The sequence below is a fragment of the Cnephaeus nilssonii genome (assembly GCF_951640355.1).
Source record: "Cnephaeus nilssonii genome assembly, chromosome: 12".
NCBI lineage: Eukaryota > Metazoa > Chordata > Mammalia > Chiroptera > Vespertilionidae > Cnephaeus > Cnephaeus nilssonii.
Window position 1 is genome coordinate 9,655,610 of NC_137083.1, and position 27,937 is coordinate 9,683,546.

Sequence of the window (27,937 nt, forward strand, 5' to 3'; positions counted from 1 at the left end):
ACCCCTTTCATGCCAGGCTGTTGCCAGGTGGGAAAAGTGATCCCAAACCAGAAGGTCGTTTTGTGGGATGGACAAACATGCCCAAATGCCATGCTGGGACATCCCATTCTTTCCCACTGGCTACCAGCCAGGATGTGATTATTAATGAAACTTGCTCACAAACCACTTTTTAGAAGGCTTATTAAGTTAAAACTTGGTTTGTATTTTGATTGGAACTTTTTAATCATTTCCAAGTCTGAGACGCATGATTTGTCTTATCGCGCTAAAGGAAAATGCTTGCTGGTGAGTGTGACTACATTATCTGCTCCCTTTGCTTCTTCCTTATCATTCTCTCCTTGTGATGGAAGTTCTAAAGTGATGAAAGAGCTGAATAAGCCATGGGAAGAGCTTAATATTCCATAGCAGCTGGGGAGGGGCAGGGGTTATCAGGGGATGCAAGGATAATCGCCCTCTTGCTTTTACTTGGGTAGAACTGCAGGAAAATGTTTTATAGTTTTTATTATTTTACAAGATTACGAGAACATCCTGCTCCCTCCCAGAGATCTGAGCTGTTCGGGGAACTCTCTGCTTCCTCCCCTCCCCACCTGCTGCAGCAGCCCTGTGCTTACCTGTGCGGCTTTCATCAGGACCAGAGAGGCACCTGAATTTGGAAGACACCCAACCCGTTCTGACCAACAAGGCTGACACCACAAACAGCAGGAGCCATGGGAGGCATCAATTCACATCAACAGGGGTGTGGCCAGGGGAATTGCTTCCATGTTCTGGTTGATTTAAAATATTAAGGGAATCAAGGTGATATAGTGATTTGAAGAGCCCATTAAGGAAAAGAAAACCCAGGTGGTTCACTCTGGATCCAAAAAAAATACTAAGTTCCTAAGATGTGATTATTCAATAAAAACCCTTTGCATCTATTATATACTGAGAGGTGAACACACTTCCCTGAGGGAAAACATGAAATTTTCGGATGTTTAAATACATGTTAGTGTAGTCCCACCTCCACAGGTATGTGCAGCCTACAACCCGCTACTCAGTGGTGGCCTCACACAGGTATATGTCGGCTTGCTTTTGTCATCTGAGCGGCTCTCGCTCTGGGTGGTCATCCTATAGCCCTCACCCCCCAACACAATTCTGGCGGTGGGCTTTACTGGATTTCTCGGGGCATTAGGTTTCTCAGAGCATATAAACTCCAGGATTTTTCCCTTAAATCACTCAGAGCCAGAAAAGGAGGCAGAAGGATGCTTCAAAAAGAATTAAGGAAAGTTAACAGATCAAAAGAACAGTGCTGCCACATAAGTAAGCTACTTCCCTTTTCAAAAACATGTATTAGGAGAACAGCAGCTAAAACCCTGATCAGTCATGAGAATGAGCACCAGCCCGCAGGCTGAGGGGCTGAAAGGAATTAGGTACCACCCAAAAGAAAGCTCTTGGTGATTAGGCTCAGTGTCTGAAGAAACACACACACACAGAGGCACACACGCACATGGGAAAACCAAACCCATCACCCTGGGCTGTCCTTCCTCAGATGAGTCACTGGTGCCTGGCCTTCAATGTCTAGGAAATGTCCTTAGCTGCTAAAAACTTCTGGAAGGCCGAGATTAAAAGCCCCCCTACCTGCATGCAGTGCTGAGCCTGCTTTCCTTGTAAATTACAGGTTAGACAGCTTAGTCAACAATGCCCGCATCCTCTAGAATCCAGCAGATACTAAGCAGAGGGCACAGGGCTGAGGAAAAGCCACCCTCGCCTCCGCTCACCTCGAAGTGGGTTTCCATGCACGGCAGGCTTGCAGCCCAGGTAAACGGCATCTCTCACCACATCTTTCATGGAAGGTCCTGATGGCGGGCCTGTTGATCTAGAGCAGGCCTCTTGGCTTCCTCTCTGTACAAATGGAGAATGAGGACCAACCCACCAAACAGTTCCCAACTCCAACAAGACCCCAGTTCTCCAGAGAGTAATTTTACTTTTATTCTTAGTTAGCTTTGTTTGCCAATGCTTTTATCTGCCTCTCTGTTCCAGATGAATAAATGCAGAATGGAGTGATAGATTTCAAAAAACATCACAATTCTTTTGGCAAAGTTAATAGGTCCCTGGTGATACGAAGACACATGTATTAGGTTCCTAGGGCTGTCGGAATTCCTTGCTGTGAACAGGGTGGTTGAAAAACAACAGAAAAGCATTCTCTCAACATTCTGGAGGTCAGAAGGCTGAAATCAGGTGTGCAGGGTTGGTTTTCCCGCGGCTCTGTGCCCCATGCTTCTCTCTCAGCTTCATGCATTGCCAGAGAACCTTGTCTTTCCTTGGTCTTAAGAGGCATCACTCCAACCCCTGCCTCTGCCATCACATGGCCTCTTGTGAGGACACTCACTTGGTCTATGCCTGCCCTAATCCATATGACCTCATCATAACTTGATTACATCTGCAAAGATCCAATTTCCCAATAAGGTCGCCTTCAGAGGCACCGGGGTTAGGACTTCAACATATCTTCTTAGGGGGAGGTGCAATTTGACTCAGAACAACATATACACAGTAGTTACAGATGGACATAACTGGGTATTGCCCATAGACAGGACAAGCTGAGCCTGAAGAAAGGGGTTGTCCCAGGGGGCTGAGCGCAGAGGAGGCTTCCAAGGAGGCAGCCATCATATTCCTCCGGGTATAGATGCAGACAGGTTAGACTGCGGGAAAGGTGAAATGGCAGAGAGAGAAAAATAATAGTGAAATCTGGATAGCTGAACTTACACTGAGAAAGAGGGCGGGTCTGCAGATTAAAGGGTGAGGGGCCAAGGCAAAGGTGTCTGGGGTTCTGGGTCTGTGGCCGCTGTCTCTGTGGCCCGCCTGTGTCTCAGGGCCTCAGCCTGGCCATCAGTGTTAGAGTACCCTGCCGAGAAAAATGAACGAAAACAACGCACTATCTTTTGTTGTTGCTCTTCCTTTTCCTGAGAGATTAAAATGCACAGATTCCCATGAAGTCTTAGTGTTTTTCTTTTGACAATTTTCTCCCCTCCCAGCCAACCACTAAAAGTTCTTTCATGTTTTAGTCCCCAGAAACCCCCATCACTTCAGAAACCATAGCGCATTTCTCCAATCTCCTTTACCAGTACTTGCCACAATGGCGATGGTGGCTCTAGTTCAACAGGAAACTGGTCTTCAAGATGGTACTACATACGCCTGCCCAGGAATCCACTTCTTCTAAGACAGTACGTGGAGAGAAAGGAATCTCCCAACTCTGGAGTTTTCAAACTTTTTCCTTGCTAGAGAACTTTATTCAAACAATTGCTTATGCAGGAACAACGAAATAAACTATGTGGAGCTGCTCTGGGTGAGGCATTTGGGGAGATGGGGTGCCCTGCTGGCTGATCTCCATGCCCCTTCATTTTTAAATAATATGTTTTTTATTGAATTTTAGAGAGAGAGGAAGGGAGAGGGATAGAGAGACAGAAATATATATGAGAGAGAAACATCAACTGGCTGCCTCCTGTACACCCCCTACTGGGGATGTGCCCTAACAGGGAATCAAACCAGTGATGTCTTGGTTCATGAGTCAATGCTCAACCACTGAACAACACTGGCTTGGCACATCCCCTCATTTTTGACAGCCCCCAAGCAGGCTCGGTAGAGACCAGTTTAATAGATTCTAGTTGCCCTTATTCTAATAATTCATCTTTATAACATGGCACATGGACATCACATTGTAACGTGCTGGGGGCACCCTGCTCATCTCTTATACCAGGCAGTCATGCATTTTTTAAAAGAAAAAATCTCTGTGCAGCTGAGAAAACAACTGTTTCCTGAGTGTTGTCATACGTCAGACTGTGACGTCAGCACCTCTCCCTCAGGGTCTGCCATCTAATGTGACTCTAGGCTCTGATAGCACCCTGTTCCCTTTGGAAGCTCCCCCTACTCTGGAACCACCACACACCTCATTCTGGAACAAGTAATAGAATTTGCAAGCTCTTTTCACTGCTTGGCTATAGAAAAGGGCCTAAAATTAAGTCAATTAATGGAGAGGCGGCTTTTAATAGAAGAAACATCAGGCCCATCACTATAAAAACTGATGTAACAATTAGACTTTGGAAACCCCCAGCTTTCCAGAGAAATCCATTATGGAAATATGAAGGATCGAATGCTTTCTATAGAAATACCATTAAAATAAGCACTTCCTATCGTAACACTAAAAAAGACTCAGTACAGCAGGCTCTCTGAATAAAAAGGTAGCAAAAAAACTAAGGACTGAAATAAACAATCCACTCCACAGGGCCTCGTGAAAACGTGGTTCCCTGCGATGGTCACCACTGAAAATGAACAAATTAAGGTTCTATCTTTATGAAACTCCATGCCGAGGGAGGCCAGTTTCCTGGCCTATCTCTACCCCAAATTCCTAGAACAAGTGAAAAGTGAAAAAGCAGCAATTCCACACTTGCAGAAAATCTGACCTGAAGACAGCCTTTACTCCCACTGATGAAATGCAGGGTTCTTTTCCTTTACAGGCTGCATTGCCATCTTTTATGAACACGCAGCAGGCATGCAGCTTTGTCGCATTCTCCCTCTAAACAGTGTTCCTATGTATAAATCCAGGACCGCAAATGCCTGGAAACCACTCCAGTGAAACTTTCACTTGCGTCTTAGGTATACAGGCGCCTGCACCCAAGGAACCCATTTAATGAAAGTGTAATAACAAAAGAAGTCTCTTTTTAGGGATTCTTGGCACTCACCCCATTTGGGCACCCCATCTGGGTACCACATCTGGGAGAAGGTGGATACCCAGTTGCCTCCTTTCCTGATCAATGGAGGGATATTGTTACACACACGGTGTCTCCCCTCATGCCCAGCAAGGTTTCACTGGTCCTCCCTGACCCTGTCTAGGCATCCCATTGGCTTTGGGATGGAGGACAGACTGGGCGTCTGTGGAGACAAAACTGACCTTCACTGTGTTGGGTCTGACGCGTCTACTTCAGGACGTTGGGGTTTTGTTTTGTTTTTCCTTCTTCTGATTCAGCAGCTTTTGTTACAAACACCCAACCTGGGAGAAAGAGGTTAAAGGGAGAGGACAGACACCCACAGTTAAGGGTGTGTGCTGTTCTCTTTAAGCACCCACAGGCCTGTGACTGGCACAGACCTTGGCAAGAAACCAACAAAGTCTTGTGGGAAAAGTAATGTCTAGAAGAATACCGTGCCATGCTCTCTTCTCTGTGATGACTTGGTGGGCCGTTTTGCCAGGCCCAGCTTCTGCCATGGGCTCTCTGCTGGTTCAAAACACCTGGCCACAGTCTACCTGAGATCCCTGAGAAGGCTGTGGGGGATGCCTGCAGCAGTTATTTCAAAATGAGAAGGCAAAGGGTGAGGAAACAGTACAGAATCTGGAACCTGGAGAGTTTGTGTGCACAGAGGCAAACAAATCAGGAAAACATGAAGTTAGGGTTGTGACTATTCTGCCTCCTGAATAGTCTTGCTGCTTTTCCATTGGTTGTTCCTCCTGTTCGTCTTCATTTCCATCTCATGCCTTTTCAAGCCCAGCCTCTCAATGAAGTTCCATCTCATTATTTATTTTTTTTATTTTTAATTAAAGAAATGCAGCAGCAAGAGAGAACTCTCATCTCAGACTTGAGAAAAAAGAAAAAGAAAAAAAAAAAAAAAACTCGTCTCCAGACTTGAGAAAAGCCAAGAATCCCGGCATCCAATCAAAAAGTTTTGCATGCCAGTGCTCATTCATGCCGGTTCTGTATTTGATGAACTCTTCATTCAGTTTGTAGCTCAATGTGTAGGAAACCCAATGAAGTGAACCAAGCGCAGGATGTCGTCCAAACATGTTGAAGCACTTGTGGGTGAGTGCTCCGTCCTTTGTGCTCCTCGGCTCCTGTGAGAAGCCTCTGTCTCAGGCAGGCTCCAAACTGCCAACTCAATGAAGCAAATAATAATTATTCCTAATGGCAATAATAATTACGGAACGCGGTAGACCCAATATGAGGTTGGCTGTCTGTGGCTTCAGTGGGACAGCCAAAGTTTCACACACATTGTTTTAGAAAACTCTCGCTCTCTCTCTTCCTCCCCCTCTCTGCCTCTCCCTCTTTTTCTCTCTCACTCATACAAACACACGCACACATTTGCCAAAAGAGATCTGGACAAACTCACTCCTCTGGTTCCCTGCAAAGAGCTTGACTACAGAGCTAAATTAAATAAATAGCAACTATCCACACAGTGAGCGGGGATTGGGACATGTCTAGTAGTTGACACCACACACACACACACACACACACACACACACACACACACCTCATTTCCCTTTTTGTTAAACATTTTAAACTTTCTCCAATTCCAGACTTTTAGCCAGAGCTATGGCAAAATGACAGACATGAATAATTTGATACACTCTTCCTTTCCTTCTAGGAGAGATGAAAGGAAAGAGAGAGGGAAGGAGGGACAAAGGAAGGAAGGAACCTCAGATCAGTGCCCTCCCACCCCCATTCCCTGCAGCTATAAGTCAGAATCTCCTAGGACAGTGATGGCGAACCTATGACACGCGTGTCAGCACTGACACGTGTAGCCATTTCTGATGACACGCGGCCGCTAAGGCGGCCGCATGCTGAGGATGAAACATTTGCTGCTCCTGAGGATGAAACATTTGCGAAATAATGTTTTTTCCTCAAAGTGACACACTACCCGAGTTATGCTCAGTTTTTTGGCGAAGTTTGACACACCAAGCTCAAAAGGTTGCCCATCACTGTCCTAGGAGATGGAAGCCTCCCTTGGTGAAGCCCCAAGCCCGTGGTGGTCAGTGCCATACAACAGCCTGTTTACCAGGAAATAGTCTCCCTCCTCCACCTGAGCTATGCCCCTCCCCCACACCAGGATTTGGCTGTCTCCACCCTCCTGGGACATCAGCATTAACACTTCAGTATCTCCCCTCACATACCAGATGCCAAGGTGTCAGAGAAATAAAAAGTAGCTCCTCCTGAAAACATAATCCATCAACCAAATGGCCATTTTCTAGATAATGAAGAACTGTTCCAACTTTATGAAAATTAGGTAAAGGGGCTAATCTGAATCTACATGAGTTTTTTCTTTCTTTTTCTTTTCTTTTCTTTCTTTATTTTTAATCATCGCCCAAGGATATGGTCACTATGACTATTCTTTAAATGTGGTTTCAAGGTGCTGGTACAGTTTATTGTCATGTAAGAGGCTGGTTATAAGGGGCATTATGAAAACCATGCTATGTGGAATACACAGAATACATCTGGCAAAATTCTTGAAGGGTTTTGAATAAGGTTATATACATTGTCAAATGGCCTAAATCATGTTTTAGTAAAGCAAAGTATTATGAAATGTGTACACACACACACAAACACACACACAGACAATTTTCATTTGGATGCTGATATTAAAATTTTCCAGTGTTCTTAAATAGTACACAGTTTATTTTGCATCATTTAAAAATTTCATTTTTTCAATGTTTTAGAGAAGCTATACTTTGGAATGTGCATTTATAAAACTGCATTTTTGTTTCGTTTTTGTCATTAACAATATGGCCTGACTTAACACAGGGCTACAGAAAGGCATTAGAGGTAGACTTTGGTTTCATTGAGTTTACAGGTTCATCAAAATGGCTCCCCTCATACTAGCCAAACAGTACTGAAGTGGAAGCAGCCTGTTCTTCTCCAATTAAGTGCTCTACTGCTTCTCTCTTCGGGTACTCAATTTGAGCAAGACATTGGGAAAAGTGAGAGGAAATGTCACGCTATGCAGTGATCCTGAGAGTCTGCCAAATGTTTGGTCTCGGGGCCCCTCCAGGTTCTGAGAATGACATTTTATGTTTGACAAGTGTTCAGTGTCCTGGTGACTTGGGGATGGGTGTCTGTTGTTGTAGTATCATTATGATTATTTGTGTAGAAAATGTTTATGGGTTCTATGGACTGAAAATAACAGATTGAAGGTCAGCTGTAGAATGCTATGCACTTGGCTTGTGAATTACCATATCTGAACCAATATCTGGTTCATTTCTGGCATTTCAAAGATGTTTGGGGCCATCTGTTCTCTACAAAGATCTGCACCCCAGCAAAAGCAACCCTAGCACATTCCGGCATGTCTCTACCCCACACTCACAAGGGTCCTATCATTTTACAGACTTTACCGGCCTATTCACCAGCCAAAATACACTTTGCCAAAGGGGGAAAAACTATAAAACTCCAAATTCTTTTAAATGTGTCTGGTGCCATTAAGAATGTTTATTACTCTACAAGAATTTTATGTTGATCTTTACCAAAAGCACAACATACTTGGCAACTAGATTACTAGATTTCCTGCTAAATGTGAATGTATTTGTTTTATGGAATTTATTCTTTTATAATTTATATGAGCTAAGCAGTGTGTGGTGGAGTGTTAGTCATGATAAGGAAACAAAGTTGTTCCCAAAGCTAGAAGAGGGCACTTACTAGACCATCTAGTTTCATTCTTTCTTTTATAAGATGGCAAAGTGGGCCCAGTTAGGTCAAGGGGCCTATTTAAAGTCCCAGAGCTTCTGAGCAGCACAGGCAGAACCCCCAGTCCCAACTTCCCATCTTTTAATCAGTGGCACTGTACTCCCTCACTGAAATAGGATTCCCTAATCAAGGATTGCCTTTACATCCAAAATCCAAGATGAAATTTGCTGTTTATATGATATTCTCATCCAACCAAAGGTAAAACATCCATAGAGTTTGCATAAACATTAACTAAATCCTCATAAGAAAAATATAAAAAATGGTAGTACAAAAAATCCATTTGGTCTAATATAATTGAAAAACACATGAGAAAACCATTGAATCAATGATCTTTTGACTCCCCAAATGTCCAATTATATGAATACATGGCCCATCTGCAAATCCTAAAACAGTCCTCACTTAACTCAGAACCTACTTGTCAATCAGCTCATAGAGAGTTATTTACACTTCGTGAGACAAATGGTACTTAAGAATATGAAAGCTACACATAATCAGAAATGTCCACTGAGACACTGCCAGATTACTTGGACATGCTCAGTCTTCCGAAGAGCAAAGTGTACTCCCGCTTCCAAAAGGCCAGTTCTATTTTATCAAGTTCATTTCTCTGGACATACTCACCCTGCAGATCACTGCACACAGGAATCATTTTTCCATGTTAATATCCCTTTTGGCTACACTTAGTCCTGGGACTCTCTCTAAGCACCACACCATGAGCCATGCAAACCTATAGTGGTAAGCCAGCTGGGCATTCATGCTTCTGTCCCTGAAAACAGAAGTTACCCAGCCAAACCCCATAGAGGAACTATGACAAGTACAGAAAGGTATAATTAATTATTGCATTTTTTATTATGGGAAATACTAGTATATGCCCTCAACCCTCAATGTTTAGTTATATGGCACCTTATCCAAGGCTTATCCCTCGGAAGATGCTAAATATTGATGTAAGCTAAAGCCCTGTGTTTCAGGTCTTTCACAAAGTAACCCCGCCCCCAAATAATAATAATGACAGAATAGAAGACATTAGATTGCATTTTCCCATAGACTTGTGTCTGACAAGATCATTGTCCGTGTTTCTTGCACTGGACTTATTTTATATCTTTTACTATTGTGCTATTGTTTTTGTAGTTATATCTCCAACAAAAGCCACTTTTAGCAAAGTGTGCATAAAAGAACGATTTCTTGATAAGTTTAGTGCACAGGTGGACATGACACATGGTCTATATGTAGAACTAAGCTCCCAAAGTAGCTACCAAGGTGTGGGTGGCCTGGCTTCTAGTTCTGGCTCTTGTCATTATCATTATGACTCAGGGCAAGTTACTTCCTCTCTGAACCTCACTTTACTCAACTGTAAAATGGGCATGGTCAACAGAATTATAAAGTTGTTGATTTCACATAGGAGTTGAGCCTGGAAGTCAGGTCTCTCTGGCTTCTTTTGTGGGGACCCCTCTCTTTGACGGGCTTCCACTTCCCAAGCATTCCCAAGCCCTACACTGTTCTTTGCCTACTGGGTATGCAAACACAAACTGGAGCTCAGATAATCTAGAATTCCTACTAAACTCAGCTCTTAGACTAAAACAAACCAAAAGAAAAAAATAAATGTGAGACAGAAAGGAAGCATGGAATGAGGGTACTGTTGCTGGGACTGACTTGTGATCAGCTGGCTAACCCTTTCCTATATAGGTAAAGGAACTGGGGCTTAGAGAAGTTGAGTACTTGGCCAAGGTTGTAAACCTTTTTAAATGGCAGAGCCCAGGTTATCCTAAATCCATGACATCTGAACCCTTGGCTAATATTTTTCTAAGATTCTGCTCTGACCTGTCAATGGTTTGGCTCTGAGCAAGCTGTTGTTTTCCAGGTTTATTCTTAAAATATGCTGCACAAAAGAATAAGTATCTAGAATTATGAAAGACATAAACTAAATAATCATGGTCTTCTAGAAGCAGACCCTCTTCCCCTCTTCTGTGCTTATCTGTTCTAAAAATGGGGTGGGGGAGTATGCACAGAAACACTTGTATGAAAGATTCTGGAAATTAGTGTGTTCATAAAATAAAATCTTCCTCCAAGAGGAGGTAATAGGCAAAATCACATATCCACAGAATAAGCCTGGAAGTCATACTTCATTCAGGTATGGCATGGGGTCTTCCTAAAAACCAAGAAGTGAAATGTAGAGCAGAAAGGGCAGTCACTCTCTGAGGTGACTTTGGTTTTCTTAAAAATGAGGGAATTTGGCCAGAAGATCTCCCAGGTACAGACCCAATCTCTGTATTCAAGTGCCCAATCTCCCTTCCTTGAGGGCTAAGGAACTACCATATATTTCTCCTGAAGGACTGAAGTATCTGCTGGCAACTCTGAGTGTCCACCTCTGCCCTTGACCGCCCTGCAGATGTGTGAAAGCACAGGCACACTTCAAACTGTAACCAGACACACTGAGCATTAGCCAACTCATGTGTGTAGATGATTCTCCCAAATGGTCAGACATGCTGATGTACCTTCCATGGCACTGGGGTTTCCATGGGCAGGAGCACAGGGAAAACATCTGCTTTGGAGTCCAACAGACCTATTTTCAAAACTCTGTTCATCTCCCAGGCTGAATGACTGCGGACAAGTTACTTCTCTTCTTTGGGCAATAAAACTGGAGTATATAATGGCTACCTCTCCGAGCTCTTAGAGAATTATAGGAAGCAACATGCAAAGCTAGATGAGTGCCTGGCACAAAGTAGATGTTGGATAAAGGTTAGTTTCCTTCCTTCCCTTCAGTATCAGCCTGCTAATCAAGGAGTTTTTCTAATAAAAAGCTTGAGCCATTGAGGAGTGACCTCCAATTCTCTCTCCCAAAGAGACTAGTTGTTATGGACTAAATGTTCAGAGGTGGGAGCCTTTGGGAGGTAATTAGGTTTAGATGAGGTCATGAGAGTGAAGCTCCTATAATGGGATTAGTGTCCTTATAAGAACAGGAAGAGACACCAAAGCTCACATATTCTCCTTCCCTCTCTCCTACACACACACACACACACACACACACACACACACACACACACACACACACCAGGTGAATACACAAGGAGATGGCAGCCCTCTACAAGGGAAGAAGAGGGCCCTCACCAAGCACTGAATCTCCTGGTACCTTGACCTTGGACTTTGAAGTTTTCAGAACTGTGAGAAACAAAATGTCTGTTGTTAAAGCCACTGGGTCTATGGTATTTTGCTATGGAAGTCTGAGCTGACTAAGATGCCAGCCTTGCTGTGTTCCAGGTGAGGACCTGAGACATGAAGGCACCAGCCTTACCTGAGGAATCAGAGGCAAAGCCATATTCAGAGAGGAGAGCAGGGGTATTTTTCTGCTTCTTGGAATACATGTCTATGTGCTCTAATGTTCTGGCGCTGTCCCCTTCATCTGGCCACAATACCATGTGGTATTACAACTTTTGAATGTTAAGAAACCTTATATTTCCTCAAGTATCAGTACTTAATGTTTTGTTCCACACATAAAACTCTGTGAATGGAAGGCTGCTGGCCTCCTTGTCAGAGGTAATTTCTCAAGGCTCTGCATGGGATTTAACGGGAGCCATATGGTTAAGTCCATCAACCCTCCCAGAAAGCATCCCCCTGAAGGGCCCTCGTAAATGTTCTCAGTGCTGTGAAAGATCCAGCAACTTTCTAACAATAAAGCAATGTTCATAGTCATGATATTCCACAAAACATAAAGCAGGAAATAATGGCTTCTGGTCTGAATTACTCAAAGAGGGCTTCAAGCTGCACTGGGGAAGGGCCTTGGGCCAGTGATGACCTGGGACCTGCTGGCCTGTTGCCTCCACATGAAGAAGACTGGCCTGGATGTCACTTGCATTAGCTTGTGGTATGCAGTGACCACAAGCTCTCTTGTGGTGGACAGTCTTCATCATGCTCTGTTGGTTTGTGGAATTTAAGAAAACTTTCAATAATGGATTTGTACACCTATGCATTTACAGAGCAAGTACACTCTTAAACTCTAAACTGCTTGTTATTTAAATCTTCTTTAAGCCAGGCCTTTCTGTGATGGCATTATATGCCCTCTCTCCATTCTTTTGGGTTTCCTTTTTCAGAGAAACAATGATAAAAAAAAACCTGAGTCAATTTACATCCTCATCTCGATGGACAGCTCAAGCACAACACCAATTCATACAACAAAGCCACATGACTCATCTGATAGGAGAGGTTCCCTTGCTTTTAATACCACCAAGTTCTAAGATGCAATCAGATTTTCATTATTATTATTATCATCATCATTATTTTCCGCGGTCATGTCCATTGAGCTACTTTGTATGGCACATAGTGTCAGGGATTTTAAAGAGGAAAGAGAGAAAGAAGCACAGAAAGGGTGAGAGAAGGTATAGTTTATGATGAGTGTAGACTCTTTTTATTGTTTTCATAAAAATATTTTATATAAATATTCTACAATATTTATAAAAATTTCTGGCTAAGTGTTCTATCTAGAGTGCCTAGCTACAGCACCATACAAATAGAGTTTATGGCCAAGTAGCCAATATGCCCACATATCACATGGACATGTTTATTTCAGGACTAATTAGTATAAAATCAGGGAGAGGTCACATATGTTCACTGTTGAACATATTTTGAATTTTCTAGTATATTTACTAGAATATTTCACAATGGACCAGGTATCTTCTTTCCAAATATCAATATTGGTAGGAACATCTGCGTATTCTGATGTTAGATGTATCACACTTCCACTGTAAACAATTACTGTCAAATAATATTCACCAATAATCTAACCAGCTTATCTATTTTTTCAATCTGTACAGAGAATTAACATTTTAGAACATTTTAAATACAGGAAGAAAATTGATGGAATATTTTGGCAGTGGCTCCCATAACCTGTCAGAACTCGGCACTTATACCCATTCTTGCAGAACTCCACACTCCTATTATCTTCATTGCTCTCCTGAAGAATGACTGATCATGAATTACTATCATTTACTCCAAAAGAGAAATAGACTTCTTCAGGGAAGCTGGGATCTATCAAGATCATAGCCATCTATTCAACGGAGTATTGGCTCCTACAGAAATGTCTCATGTGAGAGAAGACAGAGAGAGAGAGAGATAGAGACAAACAGAGAGACAGAGAAAGAAAGAATTTGCACTACCACTACCTGCTCATCTACCATTTTCCCCAGGCTTTGCTGGCTTGATCCTGAATTAATGAGCCTGCTACATGATATCTAATAAAAATGACTCGAGTAGAGATCTTGGAATCTGCCACATATTTGGTCCAAGGATGAATCAATTTCATCTATATTTAACACATGCTTGTTTTCTGTCTCACTTGTCTCCCCCACAGCCCATGCCTCACTCTTATTTCCCATCTGGAAAACTTATCTCCTAAAATGCTGCCATCAATCAGCTAAAGACACTCATCCCGACAGAGTGTCTGCCAGTTTGACAATGCACAAGTAGTCACTAGTTTGGGGATACCTCCCACACTCTCTAGTGCTGTGTGTTTTTCTAGCCGGCCTAACCACACAAGTGCAATTTGGGATATTTATACTTACCTCCAGTTTCTATTGGGATAACAGCACTACCTTGACAGAACTGGAAAAAGGGCACGGCAGAGCGTGGAAGGGGATGGAATGAAAGTTGCCATGTTGCTTGTCTATCTACTGTTAACCTTATTTCTTCAGATTTTTGCAATCCCACCCATTTTGGAACAATGTAGCTCAGTGCCTACTCAGAAAGTATGAAAATCAAATGCTTACTAGGATGCATACTTTGTCTCCCAAATCCATGAGAACTAACACTGCTCCCATTTCCCAGTCCTTCATGTCAGTACCACTCTCAATACATCCAAGCCTCTAAGCTTAAACACAGCCTGAAAGGAGGGGGCAGAAAGGAGAGCAAAAGGGGGGTCAGCAGCAGAAGCTGAGAACTGGTAGAAGGGGAGGAAAGAGGCAGAGTAGGAGACAGGCAGCCCCCTTCCTCTGCACAGAGTCCCAGTCGTGAACACACTCACTGGCCACAGCAAAAGGGCACTGTGCACGGGCACAGGTGGGTCCCAGCCCCTCTGGCTGGATGCAGCTTAAGCGCAGAGCCTGAATGAAGACTTTCATTGCTGTTTGCTGTTTTTGTTGGCCAGTTGCCATGGCAAACATTTGCAGGTGGCTTGGCCAGATTTTGACACTTAAATATTTGAGGTTGTGATAAAAATCAGAATATTACTACAATATGGTTCTGTGCAGCCTCAAAAAAAAAAAACTATCTGCAATTTCAAATGCTCATTTAAAGACACAGTCTCCAGAGGGAACTCATGTTTTAAAATAAGTACTCATTTCCTCTTTGCTGAGAGAAATAAAAGAGTCAACCATCCCCAAATGTTACCACCTAGAGTTTCATTCTGAATCCACTGTGAGATGGGTTGGCTTGTTCCTTGCTGAGCCCCCATGATCATCTGGGCAAGGTTTTGGATGGGTCACATGGAGAAAATGGAAATGACAGGATGTGTGGGTTGAAATCAACATGGTAAGCACAACAGGGAAGAATCCGAAGAAAAGAAACAACCTCCCTCAAGTCTGGCAATAAGACAGAGTCCTAAAAGTGACAATTATCTCCTGGAACACACCAGATATACAACACCCCAGGACTGGGAATAAATGGGAAACGAAGTGGGTCAGGAGGTCACAACTATCAGAGAAATACCCCCACCCATCCAAGCATAGTGACATGGCTTAGAAATGTCATCCAACTGTACAGCCTTGGGCCAGCTAGGTAAATTATTGACAGAGTCAACACCCATCCCAGAATTTAGGGCTAACCCTTAAAAGGCTGTTTCACAAAAACTGGCATTGTACTAACAATGGCCGAATACTAAGGGCCTCCAAGAGGGTAGTTGGGGACTGGTGCAGGGAGAGGCAGAACTCCAGGGGAGAAGGAATGCTGTAAAACTGCCAGTAAACTCTAGCACATTTTATGTTTTTTCCCTTTGAAAGAAAAATAAAATAATTATAATTAGCTGGCCTAACTGTGAATTGTCTGCCCAAAGCCAAGCCACTAGAGTGAAGGAGTCCCTTGCAATTTTGACACTGTCCTTGACAACCCACCCCGCCCTCTTAGTATATTATAGGTTCTTGCTTTAGATGGTGGCAACATTTGCTTGCATAGTCATCTGAGAAGAAAAAGAAGACAGTTGCTAATTGAGTGCTGGCTTCTTCAAACAGAGGCAAGCATTCAAATGGCTGGATTCATTTTCTATTTCTTGAATGAGAAACCAAATGGACCCACAGCAAACTCACAAAATTGTCATTGCTCACAACTCTCATTTGTTAAGGTAGGTCTCCACATGTCACAACCCATCCAGGTAAGATGAGAAATGTGAGGCAAGGTACTTCTTCTAGACCATTTGAAGGAGGAATAAGCCAGTGGTATCCCAAGTGCTTGCTTTGGTCTGTTAATTCTTACAAGCATTGGAAACAAGGGGGTAAAGACACACTGACAAATTGTGGGACAACTTCTGATTTTTTTACATTACCATATCCAATATTCAACTGAATGTTCAAACTTCACTCTGATGTATATCCCAAACACAGCAGGCTCCCTTTGCTGTTTTAAACTCTGGGAACATAGAGCAATCGGTTTTCAGCGTCCAACAATATAAATTTATCACAGCTCTTTGGCTTAAGTTATTATCTTCTCTTCCTAAGAACTTGAATGCTCTTAAATATTTTATTTCCTCTTTACTCTTGCGAGAGTAGAAAAAAGAGACACCATCCTCATTCTGGAGATAAGGAAGCTGAGATTCTGCATTTCTAAGAAGCTCCTGGCTAATGCCCAGGCTGCTGGTCCTCAGACCCCACTCTGAGTAACAAGGGAATAGAGCTCTCACATGATACTCAGAAGTGAGAGCTCTTTCCATCCCATAATACAAAGTGTCCGGGACCATCCTACCAATGCCTTGGTATTATCTTTTTTATGTAAATGAGAGGGAGAGGGCCTGCTTTTTTTGTTCTGTCTACTCCAGGATTGACTATGGACCAATACAGAGAGAAGGGAGAAACTTCTTTCTACCATCCTCAAGTATTTGTCTTGAGAACTATGCTGTGGACTCCATAACACCCACAGAGTTTCCTGTAGTCATCTTACAATTCATAAATCTTGTTTGAAGAAACAATGATACAGAATGACTTGCTCCCCCATCCCTACCCCAAAGTCAGGGTCAAACAGCATCCACCAAACAGAGACCCTCGTCTTCCTTCTCTTATAAAAAACAACACTGTGAACTCTAGGCAATATCACATCAGCCAGGAAAACCAACTTCTGTCTCATCCAATCCGGGCACTAGAAACAAGAAGAAAATCCAGAACCTTCCCTGAGTTCCAGCCAGGCCCCAGAGACAACAAGGAGGTCTCCTTACCCGATCTGGCGGTTGGTGGAAGGTGCTTGTGTGATGACAGAGCTGGACTGGGGTGACGGCATGGCTTGCTGAATCACAACACTGGTGTCATGGTTGGGCATCCGTGTGCTGCCAAGCTGGTGAGCTCCAGGCCCCGCCATGGCCCCACCAACTGTATTATGCATCGAGATATTCTGCCCAGAGAAGACAGAGGGGAAAGGTCAGAGGAAGCCAATGTTTTATCCTACTTTCAAGCTCTCGAAGACCAAAATTGGGAATCTGGTTATGTCAACTAAATGGAGAGTTATGGCTTCTGGCAAGCCATGGGTCCATTCATCTTGTTATAACTTACAACTATGAGAAGATGAAAAATAACTATTTGCCCTAAGAGTAAAGCACATAAGAAAATACCTTGAAGTTCACTAATCACACTGCCGCCATCCTGATGTGAGCTTTACATCAGGGACGTTTAGTGACTCAGTGTGATATATACTGCATTTGAAAATGATTTCTGTGGTATGTGCTTAACACTGTGATTTAGTGAAGAGCCCTTTGGCATTCTGCTTTGAATGACAAGCACACTGGGTTATTTGTTTTTTCTTTTTCAGTCAACCACTATATTTTCCCCAGGAAATGCTACTTTTCCAAATTGTAACCTGGGTACCCATTACACAAGCCTCAGAATTGGGGAGGATGGATGATTGGAACAGACAATAGGTGTCTGGGATCCAATAAAACAAGAGCAAGAGTTGCAACGTCTGCTGTATTTCCATAAAATCAATTCAAAACAATGTTATGGAATCACCGAATACAGAATGAGTGACTGTCTGTTTGCTTATTCATTATCTTTCCCTCTAGAATGTAGAATGTTTGTGTCCAAAATGCTATCCCTATGTTTGGAACATAGTAGGCATTCAATAAGTAACATATTGCATGAACAAACTAGTGAAAGAAAAAATGAGACTAAGTCACTTAAGGGTTCTAATATTTCTTTCTGATGACTTGGATAAAGGTTTCATTTAAAATTCAAAAGTAAGGTAAAAAATTAGCTTAAAAGACAGCTCTTCCAGAAAAGAAGGTCACTGGGACAAGAGAGGATACATATTGAAGCTAGGGAAGGCTGAGCAACATGGTGGGGCTAAAATATGAAACATTCAGAACCTAGAAAAGAAAGAGTAAGCACAGGACAAAGCAAATTAAGTTATGGCCTCTGTAACCACCATGTACAGAACTTCAGCCTAGGAGAGGAGGGAAATTCAAGAGGTCATTTGGACAATGGGTTGAGGATGGCAGGAAAGAAATGAAGTGTCACTAGCAATTTACTGGAGGAAAAAATATATATATCTGTCTGCGCTTTGGGGTTAGCGAAGAAAAAAGTAAATGTTACCCAAGAGAACTAGAAGTGGTTCTTTGAAGTTCTTCTGCAAAGAACAGGATTTCCTGCACTACGTGTTAAATGATGGTGATAACATATATGGTACTTGGGGTGGCTGTGTCCATCACATTGCACCTTTCCCATGTTTCTGATTTCTAACTCCTGACCACACAGTTTGTTAGGAGTCCAGATGGAAACTGGGCACCTGGCTTAGACTGTGAGCGACTGTTTTGTCGTGGGTTCCCAAAGGCATGAACAGGCTTATACATACACACACATCCAAAGCTCCTCTTATATACCGGGAAGCTTTTCTGATGTGGGAAAATATTGTGGTTGGGTAAAGTAACATGAAAGGAAGTGGTGATTTCTATTGGGGTGGCACTGCAGGGACGTGCTTGAGTTCTTTTTATAGGATCTAGAGACATAGAGAATTAAACTTAAAATAATGAAAATAAAAATAATTGTGTTATTTCCTTTGAAAGTGAATCTTACCCAACTTACTTTCCTGAGTCTTAATGAGATCTTGACGAAGTAAACAATTACAAGTATTATTTTTTCCATTGTTTGGATCCTTAAAGATACTAAAGAGTCTTCATCTTGCCCGCTGTCACCTACTTTGTCAATAATATAATCCCTGACTCTGTTTTTAGAAGCAGCATGATTAAACTTTTAAAATAATAATATTTAAATTCACAAACAAGAATATAAAATCTATGACCTCTTTTTGAGTTACATTTGACATATCTTTTATATTGCCCCAACACTCAGTCCCCAAATATTACAAATTCAACTTAAGCATCCTATATCTCTTTCTGTCTTTCCATCTATCCTTCCACCAGCTTACACCCAACCAGCACCATATCCTTTCCTGGACTAGACAGTGGTCTCCTAGTTTGTCTCCTGTCACTCACTTTAGCTTCCCTTCCTCCTCTTTCCCATATTATAACCACAGGGATCTTCTCAAAAGGCAAAACTGATATATCTCTACAATTCCCCCTACAACCCCTAACCCTAGCTTCTTGAATGGTTGGCTTCCTATGGCTTAGAAAACACTGACAGCACTCTTTGGATGACCTTCAAGGTCTGTATGGGATCCTCCTACCTCCACAGCCTGCCTTACACCACCGTCACTCTTGCCCCTGTGATTTATTCCACCATACTGAAATGTTCCTGCCTTTAAACTGACAATGCTCATCTCAGCACAGGGCCCTGCAATCAGCTCTTTTCTGTTGCCTCTGCTCTTCCCCTGACCACACCTTCAAATGCTAGATCAAACATCTCATGAGGAAGCTGACCTCTCCAATGATGGGCATCATCTCCCTTTCTTTTGTAGTATTTTTCACAATATTACAATTATTTTTTATTATTTGATTAACATGTTTCTTCCTCTAGAACATGGGCAGGGAACCTTTATTCTGCCAAGTACCATTTGGGTATTTATAACATAATTTTCAGGCCATACAAAATTATCAACTTAAAAATTAGCCTGCTATATTTAGTCAAACATTTAATTAACTCATCCCTAATGCCTTGGCAGGGCCAGACAAATGATTTGGTGGGCCTTACACAGCCTGTGGGCCGGATGTTCCCCACCCCTGCTCTAGAATATAAGCACACTGAGAGAAGGGACTAAATATGATTCTATTCCCATTGTGTCTCTATTGCATAAGTCAGTGGCATATAGTAGGTGCTCAATGAATGTTGAGTGAATAAGAAAAACATAAAGTATCATTCCTAAAACATTCAGTATGATAAAAATCTTATCTTTTGTTCCCTATGCAATTTTTCAGAGTGCTAACTTCTTATCTATTTACCTCAAAATCTCTAATTTACTCACAATAATACAGTTTTAGATGTTAAGGTATTTGGACTTGGACTAAAGAAATAGAGAGGATCAGGATTTTTTTAAAAAGCCATAAGCATGGCATGTAGATTGGAAAGTAAAGCCTTTGGTAAAATATTAAATGAACCTTTGGAGGAAAATACAAAGTAGTGAGCTTCAAATCTGAGAACTTTGGCTCAAATGATGGCAACAACCATTCTTTTTTTCTACCATGAAAACTAAGGAAAACTGACTTGTGCTGCAGCCCAAATACATGGGTTTCATATCTTCAGAGTAAAGCATGTTAAATGAGAGAAATAAGTAAGTTCCTCCAACCCATGCCAAAACAAGTTTAAGAATCTTCTCTGAGAATCATTTTTTTAAAAATACAAAGAACTATCTAGGAAAATACACTCCCCCTTCCCCACCAAAATCATCTCTTTGTCTCTGTGATCCCCACCAGAGATAGAAAAGGCATATTCTAATCCTACCTAATAAAATGGTAATATGCAAATTACCATCACTCTGCTATGCCCATGATTGGGCCATTGGGAGGCTGGGGGCGGGACTCGGGGTGGCTGATTGGGTTCTAATCGCCCCCTCCCCCCCACCCCCCACCCCCTGTTCCTCCTGCCGGCCCCAACAGCCAGCGCTGCGGGAGGACCCATGGGGCCGGCGGAAGGTGCCTGTGGAGGAACTCGGGGTGGCTGATTGCGTGGCTGCCTGCACCAGTTTTCCGCCAGCACCAGTTTTCCTCTGGCCACCCACCGATAGGAGTGCCTCCCACCAGCGTGATCGGCCACCCCGAGTTCCTCCACCTGCGGCGCTGGGGGAACTCAGGGTGGCTGATCGCACTGGCGGGAGGCGCTCTGATCAGCAGGTGGCCAGAGGAAAACTGGTGCTGGCGGAAAACTGGTGCCAGCAGCCAGGTGAAGGAAGGTCTTTTGCACGAAACTTCGTGCAACGGGCTTCTAGTTCTTCAATAATATGCTTTCTCCCCCACACATGAAATCAGCACATTCTCCAGCCTCCTTTCCCACATACAGAGGGTAATTTCAAAACATAATGGAAAAAGAAACAATTAGACAAGCATTATTATTTCATATTAGGAGGAGATAGTCTTTTTTTCTTTAAGCATTACGTAGTAACTCAAACATGAAATTACTTTCTGAGTTCACATTTTCCCAATTATTGGTTCAAAACCTGTCTTCATTGATAAAAGAATGGCATATTAACCTCCAGATAAATTAAATATCCAATTTCAAAAATACAAAGAGTGACTCTATCTTGCTGAGCTATTTCCCTGGTAGAGGTGCATAGATTTGGAGCTGGTGAAACAATGTCACAAAAGCAGTGGACATATGTCAATATGCTCGGAAGGATTGGGGGGTGTTCCTTGAAGTTCAGCCTTTGGCCTTTTCTTGTTTAACATATTTATTAACCGCTTGGATGAAGATGTAAAAATTGTGCTTGTCAACTCTGCAGTTGACACGTGTAGGGAGGCATAGCTATGTTCTGCATAGTAGATTCAGGTTTTACTGAGCCAACTGTGTGATCTGGCCTCCAAAAAATGCTAACATAAATCTAGGTTGTTGTAAGAGAAGTGCAAAGTCCAGATCAAGGGAAGTAATTATTCCCCTGTAGAGCACGTTGAACTGACCACATTTGGCGACCACATTTTAAGGGGGAAATTGACAAATAGGATGGAATGAAAGCCACGACAACATCCGAAATGCATCACAGGAAGAACAGTAGAAGAATCAGGGAATATTTAGTCTGGAGAAGAGAAGACTTAGAGGGTCATGATAACTGTCTTCAAATATTTGTGGGATTAGATATAGTATCTGTTGCTCCAGCAGCCATGATGTTTAAAAAAATGATGATAAAAGCCAATAATAACTACAATGTGAGTACCTATTTTGAGGCAGCCACTATGGGAGATGCTTTATAAACTGCACTTCTAATCCTCACAATGACCCTATAAAGTAGGCATTATTCTCCTCATTTTAAGATGAAAAAAAGAGTGAACTCTGCACCATAACTAAGGCCATGCCATTCACCACCTCTGGCCGCCCTCACTCCTTCTGGATTAATAATTTAAGAATATGAATTTGACCTTTTGTTGGGATACATTTACTATAAGTAGAGATATCCAAAAACAAAACAAGCTGCCTTGTAAAGTACTGAGCTTCTGGCATCAAAGTTAAGTCAGTAGAAACCAGTGGTCATCTGTCAAGGATGTCACCAAGATGATTCTTATACCAGGTGGTAGATGGCACTAGATGACCTCCAAGGTCTCTTCCATTGCTAAGATTCTCTCATTTATGATACATGGTTCACACTTTGGCTCAAATGATTAGTAATATGTGATAATGTTGAAAATATATTGGCTTAGGTATTAGGAGGTCTCTTCTAGTCCAGTCTCTCTACCCCTCCTTGTAGCCATATAACCTGGGCAAATCATTCAACTTCCCTGGGTTCCATAGCCTCACTGATAAAAGCAGGGGGTTGGACCACATGCTCTCCCTGATCTTTTCTAGCTCTGACACTCCATAAGTCTTTCTATGTTACATTTTATGAGACACTAAATATCCAAACAGACTTTTTAGACTCTGATTCATGAGCCTAGAAGCACTGATTTTTTTTTCTCCATAACTATAAGCTTTTGCAGAAATTAGCCTTCTGAAAATTATAGCTTTCTGCCAGACCCAAGGGATCAGGATTCAAGAAATGCATCTAACAAAAGGTAAAATTTCTCAAGCATCGAAGATGAAAGCTCCACAGACAAACTGTCTTCACCAAATTTTTCCCTATTTGGTTCAAATTTCTCCACATGTCCTTGGAATTCTTCTTCCCTTCATGTCCCTTGCTCTCCATTCACTGTTGTTCTGAGACATAAAGGGTGTGAATGAGATGAGAACCAGGAAAATAATGAGTCTTGATTGCATACTCAGTGAGCTTGAGGTAGAGTGGTAATTGTCTTTCTGCATGCATGGACTTGGAATACAATATGCAAAAAAACAACCTGATGCATATGAATATATATCCGTGTTCTTACAAATAACTATAATTTCAGGGTGTGGTAATGAAGGATGAAGGGAAGTGGCCCACAAATGAAAGTGAAGGTTGGAGTGTACAGGCAAAATTATGTTGATTCCCATAAGGTCCCAAAATGTTATCTTCAAATCTATAGCCTGTCCAACTGCCAAGGTGTGGAGACTTTATGGGTTTCTCTATAAAGAGCCAGGGTCATCCTGACACGCGTTTACAAGTTGAGTTGTGCAATCTTGAAATTGTCTGCATCTTAATGATGCCTGGGCAGTTATGAAGACTTTCAGAACTTCTCAGATGTAAACATCCATGAACTGCATCCAAAAGATGTCTGAGACATTCACAGAATAACAAAGGTTCTAACCTTCTGGGAGCTACTATGCTCTCTGGAGGAATAGAAGCTATTCTAGAGGGTCTTGACTATTTTCTGATGTCTCAGGAGGTGGAATACTAGTATGGGTTTTGGAATCCTACTGAGGGTGGTCTGCTCCATGACAAAGGGTACAGTGAGGTACTAAGGAGACACAGCAGGTAGGGTGGGGAGATCAGAGGCCATCCAGGCTGCCTCTCTCTCCAGAGAATTCTCCTTAGTGTAGTCTCACAGTGCAAGATGGACAAAATATCACATGATCTCACTCATATGTGGGATATAATGATCAACATAATTTGATGAACAAAAATAAGTCCAAAGATAAATGGCAAGAGAGGTGGGGGAGTTAGAGAGCAATCAAAGGACTTGTATGCATGCATATTAGCATAACCAATGGACACAGACACTGGGGCGGTGGGGGCTTGCCCAGGGTGGGAATGGCTGTGGGGGGGGAGTGGTTAATTGGGGTAAAAGGAGACATATGTAAAACTTTAGACAATAAAAAGAAGATGGACAAAATAGATAAGAAACCATCTCAGGCAACCTCTGAAGGAGGGAATGGGAGAGTAGAGCCCAGGGCATTGTCGAAACTCCAGCTTTGACATGCACATTTAAATTCTGCTCTTTTAGAGTTTGCTACTTATTCCAGGAAAATTCTAAGAGGGCCCAAGGTACAGAAACAAAACATGAGCTCTAAAATCTGGATCAAGTTCACATAAGCTCCATATCATCTGAGGGATGTTATTCAGGTTCTCTAAGCCATACCTTCCTTATTGTTAAAGTGGTCAGGGTTGCAGTGAGCATCACATGAGATAACAGATATTCCAGCATAGTGCCCGACAGCAAATGTATACTTTTCTTTTTAGTAAAGTTCATAATGTGAAGCTCAGAAAGTAATAGTTCGTTCTAGGTGGCTACTCCCCATGACTGATACTAATAGAAATATTATTAATAATAGTTAACACTTAAACATTATTATAATATGTCAGAAAATTTAATATATATAATCAGTCTAGGAGGCAGGTATATTTATTATCCCCATTACACAGATGTGGAAACTGAGGAACAGACAAGTTAAGTGACTTGTTCTAAGTCACACAGTCAATAAGTGGAGGAGCTCAGAGCCTACCTGGTAAAAAATATTTGTACTTGATATCCTTTCTACGAACATTAAAAGAAGTTATTAATTGATTCTGGCATGTGATCCCGAGAACTACAATATATTGTTATACCACAAATTTAGATCAATATTATCACCACCACCTTCACACCTAGAAAAACCTGGGAATACACTATGAATTCATTTCAAAGTGATTGATTAGTGACTCTTGTCTTAAGATCATGCTGCCATTCTGGCTAGGTGGCTAAGTTGGTTGGAGTGTTGTCCCATACACCAAAAGGTTTTTGAGTTTAATTCACTATCAGAGCACATATCTAAGTTTTGGGTTGGATTCCCAGTCAGATGCATATAGAAAGCAACCAATCGATGTTTCTCTCTTCCATGGATGTTCCCCCCCCCCCTCTCTCTCTCTCTCTCTGTCTCTGTCTCTCTCTCTCTCTCTCTCAAATCAATAAAAATATCCTCAGGTGAGGATTAAAAAATATATATCATGTTGCCTACCACATAGGCATTTCTAGATTGGTTTACAATGAACAGGGCAGATTAAGATTAGGGAGGGAAAGCTGTAGTTCAAAGAGTGTTGAACAATACTTCTATCAAACTGCTAAAAGAAACCAGATACCCTCACTTGCTCACTCACTGATGCTACTTCACTTTCCTCAGGAGTTCCAAGAGCTCAGGGAAAGCCTGAGAAAGAGATAATTTCTCTGATGTTTGGATCAAGTTTAAGTTCCAAGACAAATTCCCTAGCAATGGGTAGAAAGGCAGCTGGCACACTGATGTGATTCTCAGTGGCCTTAGCCTACTCACCCATGCAGGAGGAGGAGGAGGCACCCTTCCCATCTCAACCCTCAACAGGAGTCTGCAGAATACAGAGCAGCTACACTGTCCTCCAATTCCAGACCTCTGTCATCTTTTCTAATACTGGGTTTGAAGGCAGAGCCCCAGAACCATCCCTGTAAGCGTTTTATAGCTATTCATTTAATACTGTAGTAAAATGCTCAAAATAATAAACGTCTTCTCAGGTGCCACCCTTGACTGTGAGAAACAATTTTCAGGTGTCTCTCAAAGATCCTGCTCCTTCACTTTCAGATTCTCAGTGCCTTGGACTGTCCATGTTTCTCCTCACATCTATCACTTTATTGTCTTGGTTGCTCTGCTAAATATAATCATATTAATTAAAAGGAAGGAAATGGTGCTGCTTCATTCAGGTTACTAGAATTACAGTTGGGCAAACTTCTGTGGTTTTTGTTTCTACAGATATCCTGGAAGCTAGAAACTAGTCTAATACCACTGAAAGTGATATTCTACTCAGTCACTGGTACGGTCCCTCATTTCTCAAGAATCAAGAACCATATCATTTCACTCACATGTGGGATATAAAACTGAAAGCAACAAATGAACAAACAAGACAAATAAACAAGCAAAAACTCATAGACACAGACAATACTATGGTGTTACCAGAGGGAAAAGGGGATGAGGGGGAGGTAGTAAAGGATAAAGGAGGTCAAATATATGGTGACAGAAAAAGATTTGACTTTGGGTGGTAAACACACAATACAATATACATATGATGTATTATAGAATTGTGCACTTGAAGAAACCTATATAATTTTAGTAGCTGATGTCATCCCAATAAATTTAATAAAAATAAAATAAATAAATGAGGGAAAAATTACTTTTTCCAACAAGATGTACATTCCATCATGCTACCAGTCTATTTAAAAGACTTCTGCTGGCCATCTATTACCTCTTCTATATATGCCATCACATTGACTTTGGTCTTTCACAATCTGGTCCCAATCTTTCCCAAATCACCTCCTGGCAGCCCATCCTCGCTATCGCCTTCACCCCTTACTGGTCACACACACAGACCTCAATGCTTATTGACTATTCCACACCATTCCATGTCTTTTTTCACCCTTGCAAATAATATTTCTTTTATGCAGTCAATCCATTCATCAAGATCCAGCTCTGATGTCCCCTCCTCTGTGGAGCCTTCCCCCACCCTTTCTGGTCCCCATAGTTATTTCCTGCTCTGAGCTCCCACAGGGCCTTGTCCCACCTCATTAGAGAGCATCACTTGTTTCCAGGAGTGATTCCTCCAGTAAATTTGGAGCAGGGAATATGCCATGTTCATTGGAGAACAGCCAGTGTTCTCTCACGATGGGTACTTCACAGATATGCAATACATTCAACTATTCAGTGAATAAATGAATAACGTGATCTTGATCAAGTTTATAGGTTCTCTTTGCTTCAATTTTCTTATTTTTAAAACAGGAACAACCCTACCATGTAAGATTTTTATAATGATTATGTTAAGTAATATAAATACGGAGTTTAGTGCCATGTTGAACATATTAAATGCCCAATAAATGGTAATAGTCATTATTATAATTATCATTGCTATTATTATGATTACTGCCAAGACTAACACCACCTCTCCACTGGTAGAATTAATTAACCACTCTTTTGTCCTCCATCTTATCTCATACATACTTCTCTCACAGCTCCTGTAATACATTGGTGCATTTACTTACCTTTAAGATCAATTTTCCCTTTCTAACTGTGAACACTCTGACTACAGGAGCAGGGTCTGATTTCATATCATTGTCCTCAGGGCCTAATACAATGCCTGTCACATAGATGTTTGCTGAGTAAATATATAGTAAGTGTAACTAGTGCTATGGAAAGAGAAAACAAAAATAAGTGCTCGCCTATAAAGCCTATAGTTTAGAGGGAATATGAAAATTTAAGGAAGATGGAAATGAAAAAACAAATCTGAAAAATACCTTCACATACACAGAGATTAGAAACAGGATGAGACATAGCATCTAGAGCTGATTAGACCATGGTCTGAGGGCAAAGGACTAGTCAATAGCTCTGTGTTTCTATCCAAGCTCCACCATGAAGCACATGATCTTATTTAATGTCCTTAGTCTGTTGATTTTGTCTCATGATTTCCACATCTGTCTTTTCTTTGCTATACCACAAGCTCCAGAGCTTTATCATCTCCTTTCCTGATCATACAATAGCTTTCTACTGCTCTCCAGGCTTCCACTGCTTCTGGTCCCTCCCAGACCACTCCAGACCAATTAATTGGTATAAATCAGCACTTTCCTAATGTCACTCAATTCTAACCCCACCCCGAAGTTCCCCTTTACTTACTAAAGCCCACTCTCAGCCTTTCCTCAAGTCTGTGTATTCAGCCCTATCTCTTACCCTAGTCCCTTGCCCAAACCCTCCACTCCAGCCACCCTTCTCTACTTACTACACAACTCATGAGTTCAAATTCTCACCTTCACATCTTTACAGCTACATTCCCTAGGCCTGGAATTTCTTGTCTTA

General features: G+C 41.9%; 1 protein-coding gene across 5 annotated transcripts in view; it reads right to left on the bottom strand.

The window, feature by feature from the left end:
* CREB5 (cAMP responsive element binding protein 5) overlaps positions 1-27,937 on the bottom strand; it is a 396,562-nt gene that overhangs the window by 232,641 nt on the left and 135,984 nt on the right. For all 5 annotated transcript variants that reach the window (XM_079785886.1, XM_079785885.1, XM_079785888.1 and 2 more), the window contains one exon: positions 16,873-17,045. In XM_079785886.1, coding sequence (XP_079642012.1) covers positions 16,873-17,045 — 173 coding nt within the window. The remainder of the gene's footprint in view (positions 1-16,872; positions 17,046-27,937) is intronic.